The 11,502-nt window shown below is 51.9% G+C and overlaps 1 protein-coding gene across 1 annotated transcript in view; it reads right to left on the reverse strand.

Annotated features, from left to right (window-relative positions):
* The window catches only part of LOC134428668 (heparan sulfate glucosamine 3-O-sulfotransferase 3A1-like), a 34,186-nt gene extending 23,725 nt beyond the window's left edge, over positions 1-10,461 (reverse strand). The window contains exon 1 of the mRNA XM_063175549.1: positions 9,899-10,461. Within this exon, the coding sequence (XP_063031619.1) occupies positions 9,899-10,461 (563 nt within the window). The remainder of the gene's footprint in view (positions 1-9,898) is intronic.
* Between the last annotated feature and the right edge of the window lie 1,041 nt (positions 10,462-11,502).

Below are 11,502 nucleotides of genomic sequence, written 5' to 3' on the forward strand. Positions count from 1 at the left end.
TGACACGCAGCTTTGCATGCAGAGAAACCCAAACTGGCTTTCAGAACATCCATCTCTCAGCAATCAGAAAGCAGAGCACCCCAAGCCTTGTGGTGGGGCTCTGCCAGCAGGTCCATGGGCAGGGAACAAAGGAACTGGAGCCAGCTCAAACAGCAGAGCTCATTTCTAGGGACACAGACCAGGATTACCAGAGATGGAATTTAGCCCAGACATGAGGATTAGCACCCTCAACTCTTGTGAGAGGTGTCAGAGGAACTTTTCCTGACCTTCAGCACAAGCAGCAGCCTGGAGGATGTGCCTGGTGCCAAGGGAAGCTCAGCACACACTGAACACCTGTGGTACTTATATATTTTGAAAAAAAAATTATTGTTTAAGATTTTTTTTTTCTGGGAAGCTGAGAAGCTTCAGAAAAAAAGAAAATAATTTTTATTTTATTTGGGGTTTTTTTGTGTTGTGTTTATGTGTGGAATGTGTTTGGAGATTGTTTTATTAAATTTTAGTGCGAGTTGTTTTATAAATTAATGTTGTGTCGAGACTCTAGAAAGAGCCACGAGGTTTTATTAGTATTTAGTAAGGGTTTTTTAAAAATTTTTAGTATTTTTTTAGCATTTAGTAAGAGCTTTTTAAATTTTTTAGCATTTTTATTCAGTATTTAGTAAGGGGGTTTTTCTAGTATTTTTAAATTTTTTTTAGTATTTAGTAAGGGTTTTTTTTGTATTTTTAGTATAATATAGTTTAGTTTTTTTTATATAATATAGTATTATAAAAATAACGAATTAGCCTTCTAAGAACACAGAGTCAGATTCATAATTCATTCCTTCATCAGGGCATCCCTGCAAATACAACAAGGCACCTCCTTGGCACAGCATCTCTCCTGGGCATCCCATCTCCAGCCCTTCACTCACTAACTCTGAGCTGGAGGAGTCAGGACACAGCTGGGAAACCCAGATGTTTCCTCACTTGTTCTACAGAGCCAGTTCTTGGGATTTCTCTCTGTAATCAAGCTTCCCAAACAGTCCAGCTCAGACTGTGCTGAGGTGTTTAAACAACGACAAAAGATGCTCTGTGTTACCAGACAAGATGATGAAGGCAGAAGCGAAATGGTAACGACAAAATGCGACACTGAGAGTTGAGAGCTGCAGATATGAACACACAGAGCCACACGTGGCAAAACACAGGAGGCACAGTTATTGATCTGGAGTTTTTCCATAAAAGGCTTCCCCAGACAGCTTGGTTTATGGGAAGGAGCCCTCTTCCAACAGGCAATGGCAGAACAAATCAGCCTGGCTTTTTGCAAATTTTTAACAAAAAAAAGACCCCGCCGGAGAGAGAGAAATAAATAATTAAATTGATAAAGAGCCAGCTTTCCATGGTGATGCTGAACCTGAACATCTCTCCCCAGGGGGGATGACGTGAGAAGGGTGGCTGTGGATGGAAATGATCCAGCTGTTAACATCCCAGCTCACAGCTGTGCTCAGGAGCTGCAGACAAGGGGTAGAGCGGGATCCCACTGAAACTGCAGGAGTTTGGTGCAAGAAAGGCCCCCAGATGCCTGGAATCACCCCAGGGGGATTTCCTTATGTGACACTTGGGGAAAACAACCACAGGAGGCTCCCAAAGCTCCCCTGGGGCAGCAGGGAGGAGAATTTCCCCCTCTATTTCCCACCAGAGACAAACCCAGCAGCTGGGGGGAGTCTGAGCAGGGATCTTCAAACCCTGCAACAGATGGTGGAGCACAGAATGAGGCTCCTCACTTCCAGGAAGCAAGAAGGATGGCATTGCCATGCATGAGGGGAACCAGCAATTCCTTCTGCTGAAAGATTTCCTGCTGCAGAGTCTCGTTATTCAATGGAAGAAATGCCAGGAATAATTCACTTCCTCGAGCAGCTCTATTTACACCCTCACTGTGAGCACCATCCTGCTCACAGGGCTCAGGTGGGTGTGCAGCTGAACGTGTTTAACCCCAAAACATGGAAAAGTTAATTTCTCAGGAGGTGGGTTACGCAGGAGAAAGGCAGAAACCCCAGCCACTGTCACAATCCCTGGGATGGCCCCAGTGAGAGTAAAAGGTTTTCAAATCATAAAATTTGGGGAATTAGAAAAAGGCTAGACTTAGTGGGGCCCTGGAAAAATGTTAAAAATACTCTGAAAATGTTAGGCTTTGTGTTTGCCAGATCATGTGAAATTGCACCTGCATAAGCAGTATATTATAAATTATATAATTGTTAGATTGATGATTGTTTAGTAATTAAATATAATTTTTGTTTAATCATAAGAAGAATCATGAGAAACCATGTTAGAAGTTTGAGGAGGATCACGAGGAGCCTATGCTTGGATGAAATCTATGTATACAATATAAGTTTAATAATTAACATGAAAGTTATATAGTGATAGAACATAAAACATGTTCATCCCAAACCCATATTGGAGTCAGATTTGGGTTTGTACCCCTGACACCCAGAGCTCTTCAATAAAAGCACCTGCATATAATCATTATTGTGATTATGTGTTCCTGAACACAAACTTAACTGACCTAACTCACTCCCCTCCCATAATACCTGCACATAATGAGAATTTCCAAAGATTTATGGCCACAACACCCTGCCCCTGCTGCCCCTCTCCAGCATCTGCAGTTTCCCTGTGAAAGCAGTTTGGGTTAGCTCAGAATCCTCCAGGGGAAAAGCACCATTGGCAGCTCAGGGGTTTCAATGCCTGCCTCACACAGGGCGCTGTTCTCAGGTTTTCTATCACTGGTTCTTTGCCCTGAACTCTCTGGAAGTGCACCAGATCCCTTCCCCCTCCCCAGACCTCTCTGCTCCTATTCTAAACTTCAAAAGGAGAAACCCAAGCTGGGCTGTGGTAAAGATCCTGGTGGGGATGTGTGACGGTGTGCACAGGGGTTCTTAAATGAGAGAAGAGATGAGGATCTGACTCCATGTTTCAGAAGGCTGATTATTGTTTTATGATATATATTACATTAAAACTATACTAAAAGAATAAAAGAAAAGGTTTCATCAGAAGGCTAGCTAAGCTAAGAATAGAATGGAATGATAACAAAGATTTGTGGCTCGGATAGAGAGTCTGAGCCAGCTGACTGTGATTGGCCATTAATTAGAAACAACCACATGAGACCAATCCCAGGTGCACCTGTTGCATTCCACAGCAGCAGATAACCATTGTTTACATTTTGTTCCTGAGGCCTCCTCTCAGCTTCTCAGGAGGAAAAACCCTAAGGAAAGGAATTTTAATGAAAAGACGTCTGCGACAGGGACGGTGTGGCCAGGGCATGGCCCTGAGTCCCACACTCCATGGAATGACCCCCAGGAGCCCCCCAGGGCAGCAGGACAGGCTGGGAGCACAGCTGGACACTCACAAAACCCAGCCAGAGTGGTTAGAGCAGGTGAATCTGCTGCTTCTCTAAAGTTTATCCCAATTTTTGCCGTAGATGAGCTCTCACCCCAGCCAGCTGCAGCTTTGTGCTGCTCTCCACGAGAGCTGGCTGTGAGAATTTCACTGACAGCTTCTTGGACAGCCAAAGCCATGCTTTCCCAATTGCTCAGCACCAGCAGACAGGGCCAGGGGAGCTTTATTTGCAAACATCTCAGCAGAGCCACAGTGGGTGAGGAAGGTGCTGCTCTCTCCAGGACTGGGGTGTGAAGCAGCACTGAAGAGGAGGATGGGCTACAGACCTCTGAGACTCCCCTGCTCAGACCACAGCATCCGGAAAGAAGAGCCCAGTGAAATCTGAAGTATTTATTTTGGTGCTTTCTGATAGGAATGTGGTTGACTTCTCCTAATATGCCAACTCAAGAGCTCACTCCATCACCAGGAACAGACACAAACCCCAGATATAAACTCCTCCATTAACACAAAACAGAAGGGATATGTAGAGACACAAAATGCTTGGAAAAACCCACCAAAAACCAATAACCATTTGGGGTCTGTTTAAGGAGTAAGAGGGGAAAGAGCCCAGTTCTCTGCAGGAGTGTCTGTGCAGTGCCATCCCTGGAGGCGCATCCAGGTGCAAGGGGACAGCCAAAGCTGTGCCAAGGTTTCTGATGGGTTAAATAGCACCTGTCAGGACCCAAACATCCCTCTGGCTGTCCTGAGCAGCCAAGACCCCTGCCAGGGGTCTCAGAGACCTTGGCACAGAGCCCAAAACACCTCAGGGTTTGATTATGACTGGTAGAGCAAATTACCAACCTTAGATGAAGATCAGCAAGCCACAACAGTTTAGGTAGAATAATAGTGAATTTATCACAGGGTGGAAATGTAGATTTTGGGGTTTCTGGTATGGGGGTTCAGGGGGCAAGATGGAGGGATCTGGGCATTTCCAGCCTTTCTCCTTCTTCTTCTTGGCCTCCATCTTCTGCTGTGCTGTTGGCACTTTTGGATTGGTTTAGAGTAGAAGCTCACTGTCTAACACAGGTGATAGGTATTAGGAAGTAATTGTAAACATTGCACACGTGGTTTTTAGTATAAAGACATAACACCGCCCTGGGGGCAGGCAGTGTGCCTGGAACTGTCCTGCTGGATGGACCTCAGCAGGGCAGGAGAAAGAATTTTATAGATAAGGTAAAATGAACAACCTTGAGACCGAGAAATGAAGAGCTCTGACTCCTTCTTCAAGTGCCGGGCTGGGAAAAGAGACTTTCCAACTTTTCCTTGAGTTCACTCTGACAAGCGTGAACTCAGATCCCAACAGCTCTGGGTGGTGTTTAACCCATCAGAATCCCTGTGACTCCTCATTCTGTGCTGCAGAGATGTGTCCCACCACAGCCCTGCTGCTTCCAGCCCTGCAGCGACTGGGGCACACCACATCTCCCCAAACTTCCAAACTGCTTCAGATCTCTGCTGAAAACCCTTGGAATATCCAATTCCAGGCAGTGGCAAAGCACCAGAGCCAGTTATTGTCTTCCCAGCCCTCATTTCCCCAGCATTTCCAGCTCCTTTCCCCAGCACAGAAAGGTCCCTTCAGCCACCCCCAGACCCTCCTCATCCTCCACCTGCAGGGACTCCTTGCCCAGGAGACCCAGCACAGGCTCAGCCCATCTCCATCTGCTGTTTACAGTGAAATTGCTGCCCTTTGGGGCCACAACCACCTTTTGTTTCCTTTTTATACATTACCTGGCGCTGCCAGCTCGGTTCAGGAGGTGTTTGATTACACAGCTAATAAATAAACAAGGACCTTGATCCTCTTCAGCATGTGGCTGTGCAAGGCTGCAATTTCCAGGCAAACTGCTCCAGGCTGTGCTTGATGCTATTAGTGAGTCAAATGTGTTTGGGAGATGAGATGGGATGAGATGTTCCCAGGACAAGGAGAAGGTGCTGCTAAACCAGCCCTTCCTACCTGCAGCTGGCAGTGGAAAACCCAAACTGGTTGAATGTCCAATAAAACAGGCAATGCTCTGTGCTGGGCACACCCTGAACACAGGCACAGAGCTGAGCTGGTGCTTCTTGTAGAAGGAAGGTGGGGAGATGATCCCTTCAAGGCAACTCCTGCAGCAGCACCTCCCTCACACAGGGGCGTTTGCAACAAGCTCTTTCCTCCTGAAGGCCACCCAGTCCTGCTCCACCTTCCATAAACTGAATTTACTGCCCTGATGTCCCTCCAACATCATCCACACACTCCTCTCCTCCCTCCCACAATAATTCACTCACAGAATGCTCTGCATGATCACAAAGAGCTCAAAGTCCTGCCCCAGGAGCAGCCTAACTCCATGCCCATCAGGGACAGGGAGCCCCTGACTCCTCCATCCCCATCAGGCTCCGATTTCACCCTGGTTTGAGGCAACAGAGGATGGGACACAGCTCGAGGTGGGATCCAGCTGCTCACAGCTGGATCCCCAAAATTCCCCCTTTTCCTCCATCTCAGACCCCTTCAGCATCTGAGATGTTCTCTGTTCCCTCTGACTCAGAAATGTCATTGCCTAGATTACAAAGAAGCAAAAAAAAACCCACAAAAAACACCTGGAAATAAATCCCAAGAGGACATTAATTAGGAGTCAGAACTCCCCAGCTCTGGAAGCACTGAGGAGGAGAGATATTTAAACTCCCAACCTGACGGAGTAACTCTGAATTATCTTTCATCTTCCCCTGCATCAGATGGAATCTAATGACATTAACTCGGCTTCAGAAGGCAGATTAAAACATATGAAATAAATGTTCCTGGGCTGAGTGACAGTATAATGGCATTCCAACAGGCAGCTCAATCAGTGCAGACTAACAAAAGATCAGAGGGAAAGAGCCACATTTGCAGTATCAGCCGCAAACACAGATATTTCCCTTTAATCCAGGCTTTTTTTTCCATGCCTGGCTCAGCCCCTGTTCCTGGGAGTTTTCCCCAGGCTGTGCAGCCGTTTTGGGCTGGGGGTTGGCAGCTGAACTCTATTAAAGCCCGTGCTCACCTGCTATTGAACCCTGCTGGCTCAATAGCCTTGTTCAGGGCTGCAGCAGCCAGCTCAGCACTGAAGTCAATGCCAGCATTGTGGGCCGTCCCCTCCCTCCTTTTGTCCCCACTGCACGAGGGGACTCAAACCCAAAGCAGAAAAAGCTCCTTGGGGCACACAACTGCCCTTGATGTTCAACCCACACACGGAGGTGTCACACTCACCAAATGAAATCCCACGGATGGATTTCACAAAGTCAGCTTCTCCAGGGGACCAGGGGCTGCACTGTTACTCCTTTTATTTCCTGGAGGATGTTTCCATGCACCCCAGCAGGTGACCTGCATGTCACCAAGCCTTGTTGCAGACAACTTTTATGAAAAATCCTTTCCTTAGGATTTTTTCCTCCTGAGAAGCTGGGAGGCCTCAGGAACAAAACGTAAACATTGATTATCTGCTGCTGTGGAATGCAACAGGTGCATCTGGGATTGGCCCATGTTGGATTATAATTATAAATATAATATTTATAATATTATATTTGTAATTATAATCCAAATATAAATATATAAATAATCTATAATTAATGACCAATCACACTCAGCTGGCTCAGAGAGAGAGTCTGAGAGCGCTGCCTTTCTTATTCATTCTTTTCTATTCTTAGCTGGCCTTCTGATGAAACCTTTCCTTTTATTCTTTTAGTATAGTTTTAATGCAATATATATCATAAAATAATAAATCAAGCCTTCTGAGACACGGAGTCAGATGCTCGTCTCCTCCCTCACCATAAGCCCCCTGTGAACACCTCACAGACCCCACAGGCACACCTGGCTGGCTGCTCCAGGAGCATCACCACTGCTGCAGGCACAGCCCAGCCCTTCCCCCTGCTAAGGGAGCAGCTCTTTTATTTCCAGGGGAAAATCAGGGCTTTCCTCATGGCCAAAACCCCACGGCCACCCTGTCCCTGTGACAGCTCCACAGGCTGGCTGCCCCTTCCATCTCTGCATCAGCCACCAGCTTTTGGTTCCCTGGGTGCTGGCTGCCTGTGCTGGCTTCCTGGGGCGCTGAAAACAAACCCAAGTGTTTATACCTTGTAATGACCCCAAACCTGTTTAGTCTGACTGCTGGGAAACAGCAGCACACATGAAACCTAAGCCTCTGATGGCAAAGATAAGGAATGGGGACCTCTGGCAAACATCTGGCCATTTCCCCAGCCCTGAACCCTCATCAAAGATCACAACAAAGCCTGCAGACAGACAGGTAAGTTTGTAAATGAGTATTTGTGAGTGGTGGCCAGAGTGCTGGCACCACGGCTCTGCCATCCTGTGTTAGCAAAGATTACTCACACAAGCAAAGCCAGCAAGATTAGGTCTCAAAGGAATAATCCCACACAAAGAATTCACTGTACCTCAGCCTCCACAGGGCTAATAAAACAACAAAAACAAAAAGGAAAGGGAAAAAAAAAAAAAAAAGATGAAACTGAACTCAGCACATCAAATACCAGAACAAACAAACTGCGGCAATTAATGGGAGAGCTCATGTGCCAACTGCTAAAACATAATGATTACACAAACAGCACACGGGGCAGCACAGCCGGGCAAAAAGAGCTGCAAGATCAAGACCAAACCTCTGGAAAATTATATCCCCTGCCCTAAATGCCTGTGGCTCCTCCTCTGTCTAGGTCTGCACTCCTCACTCAGGGACTGCTCCACAAGCAGCTCTATCCCACTGCCATCTGCTCCTCAAAGCTTCCACAGCATCTTTGACAAATGAGCTTTTCTGCATATCCACCATAAATTTCAGTAGATGCCACCCCACAGCCATGTGTTTATTTTTCAAAGTCAAGGCTTGATTAGAGTTCTTGAGGTTTTTCAGATTCATTTTTAACGTTTCCTTTCTGCCACAGGGTCAGCATGTGGAAATCGGATAAGCACGGACTAAAAATATAATTTTGCAGACAGCTTCAGCCCACACAAAAGGAAATCTTCCTTCTCAAGAGAAGTCACACTTTGCAGGCTGCAGGAACCCAGAGTGTTTCTGACACTGGCAGATACACAAGGAAGCTCATCCCTTCCACGTGTTAAGACTTTTACATCAACACTCGGACTGCCAGTACTACCCTACTCCACATTTCAATGCTGTCACCACAAGCTGAGCCAAAATCCTCTTCTCTCTGCTAATAGCCGGGCTTTATGTGAAAGTAAAACAAACTCCAGGGGTACCCAAATCCTCTCCTGTTTGCTTGTTCATTCAAGAGAGCCACAAACACAGGACACACTTCTGGAGACAGCAGTTTCACTCTCACCCTAACCAAGCTGCCGGGAAAACGCTCCTCTGCTAACTTTAAAACACACAACAAAAAAAAAAAAAACTCTGAACTTCAGTGAGAACCCTCTTGGCTTTCACATTTACTGGCTTGTTTAACAAAACACTAATTCATTGAAAGAAACACCTTTGCTCGTATTTCAAAGGCAAGGTGAGCATGCGGGGTGTGCTCCTGAAAGTGACATTTTTGGTTAGTCACTAGTGGGATGCCGAAACATTTACGTGGGAAATAAGGGGAGTTTGTCCACACTGACTACAGGAAAAGTAATCCACACTGACTACAGGAAAAGTGGCTTCTGCAGCGCCGGGCTGGGAGCTGCGGGAGGCGATGGGGAGGCAGCCGGGGCTCGGCTGAGACTCAGCGGTCAGCCACAGGTTTGGCAAAGAGCTGGGGGAGCATAAAGATATTGAGGGGCTGTGCTTTTCACGGCAGGGTTTAGCTGTGCCTCAGCATCCCCGTGCAGTCCCCAGGCCAGCGGGGCACCCAGCGCTTCTCCCTTTGGAGAAGGGAGCGCCGGGGGACAGGAGGGTCCTGGGGCACTCCGGAATGGGGACAGCCCGGAGGGGGATGCGGAGACAGGAGGGTCCTGGGGCACTCAGGAATGGGGACAGCCCGGAGGGGGATGAAGGGACAGGAGGGTCCTGGGGCACTCCGGAATGGGGACAGCCGGGAGGGGGATGCGGGGACAGACGGGTCCTGGGGCACTCAGGAATGGGGACAGGAGGGTCGTAGGGCACGCAGGAATGGGGACAACTGGGAACGGGATGCGGGCACAGGAGGGCTGGAGGATTTGGGAGCAGGCAACAGCCGGGCTGTAGCGGGGAGCGCCGGAGGGACCCCGGGAGCGCTGGTGGTCCTGGGGCACTCTGGAATGGGGACAGCCGGGAGAGGGATGCGGACACCGAGGAATGGACACAGCCCGGGAGAGGGATGCGGGGACAGGAGGGTCCTGGGGACAGCCGGGAGAGGAGGGCTGGAGGATTTGAGAGCAGGGACGGAAGAACGGGTGGAGCGAGAGGCTGCGGGGAAGAGAGCTCCATGAGCGGAGGAACGAACGCGGGGCTGAGAAAAGCTCGGCGGCGGCTCGGGAGCGAGGAGCGGCGGCCAGCGGGGGGCACTGGCGGCTCGGCCACGGCTGCATCCCCATCCCCGTCCCTATCCCGATCCCCATCCCATCCCCGTCCCGTACCTGTACCAGGCGAGTCCCCGCTCGTAGTTGCGGTCGAAGAAGTGCGGCTCGGCGCCCACGGCGCGCACGTCGGGGTGCACCCGCAGGAACTCCAGCAGCGCCCGCGTCCCGCCCTTCTTCACTCCGATGATGATGGCCTGCGGCAGCCGCTTGCTGCCCTCGCCCAGCAGCAGCGCCAGGGTGCCGGCCGTGCCCGCCCCGCCGCCCGAGCCCCCGGCCCGGCTCCCGCCGCCCCCGGCCGGCTCCTCGGCGCCCGGAGCCGCCTCCTGCCGCCGCCGCCGCTGCTTGAGGCGCTGCAGGAGCCGCTTGCGCCGCGCCGCCGCCGCCTGCCAGGGGGGCAGCTCGGCCGAGCCGCCCAGGAACTCCCCGCCGCCGCCCTCGTCCTCCTCCGACGCGGCGGCACCGGCGGCGATGATGGGTCCGGGCAGCGTCTGGCAGCGGTCGGCCAGGCAGTAGAAGACGTAGAGGGACATGAGGAGCGAGCAGAGCATCACCAGGAACTTCTTGAAGATGCTGCGGGGCAGCGGCTCGGCGGCGGGGGCGGCCGCCGCGCTCAGGGCCATGCTACCCCGAGAGGGCTGCGGGGAGCCCGGGCCATGCTCCTGCTCCGCGGCCGCCGCCCGGCGCGGCCCCTCCGCGCTGCGCTCCGCGGGGCCGGGCGGCTCCTCCGCGCTGCCGCCGCCGCATCCCCGGCGCGCTCAGGGCGGCATCCCCCGCGGGGGACAGCGCGGCTGGCTGCGGGGGGCTCGGCGGGGATGCGGGAGCGGGGCTCCCACGTGCGGAGCCCGCCGCGGAAAACTTCGGCCGAGGCATCACCGGCAGCGGGGCGGAGCGCGGCCGGCGGCGGGGCCAATGGCGCGGCGGGGGCGGGGGGCCAAGCCAAGCCCGGAGCGGGCGGACCCGCCGGGAAAGCGCTGCTGAGCCCTTTAGGGGGGAGCGGGGGGGTCCGGGAGGCCGTGCCGGGGGATGCGGGGATGCTCCGGGGGATGCTCCGGGGGATGCGGGAACCCCTCGGGAGCCGTGCCGGGGGATGCGTGGGTGGCCGGGAGGCTGTTCCGGAGGTATTCGGATGCAGGGATGCCCCGGAGGCTGTGCCGGGAGGTGCTGAGGTGCCCAGAGGCTCTCACGGATGGTGCGGGGATGCCCTGAATGGCCGGGAGGCTGTTCCGGAGGTACAGGGATGCAGGGATGCCCCGGAGGTTCTGCTGGGACGTGCAGGGATGCCCCAGAAGCTGTCACGGATGGTGCGGGGATGCCCTGAGTGGCCAGGAGGCTGTTCAGAGGTACTCTGATGCAGGGATGCCCCGCAGGCTGTGCCGGGAGGCGCGGAGATGCCCCAGAATCTGTTGTGGAGGGAGCAGGGATGCCCTGAGTCCATCCCGCGGGGCAGGGAGGAGAGCTGGGAACTCTCTTCTAGCTTTCCTCTCGGTGCTGACAGGGACATCCTGCTGCCCACGGGCTGCCTCTTTCGGCAGCCGAACCCCGCAGGACTTTCCTGTCCAGCACGTGTGTGGTGCAATGAGACCCCGGTGTTTGGCTGACCACCCTGTCCACCTGCCTGTCCGGCCACTCAGGGTTTTAATTGAGCCCCCCCCGGATCCCTC

This window comes from Melospiza melodia, chromosome 24 (genome assembly GCF_035770615.1).
Source record: "Melospiza melodia melodia isolate bMelMel2 chromosome 24, bMelMel2.pri, whole genome shotgun sequence".
Classification (NCBI taxonomy): Eukaryota; Metazoa; Chordata; class Aves; order Passeriformes; family Passerellidae; genus Melospiza; species Melospiza melodia.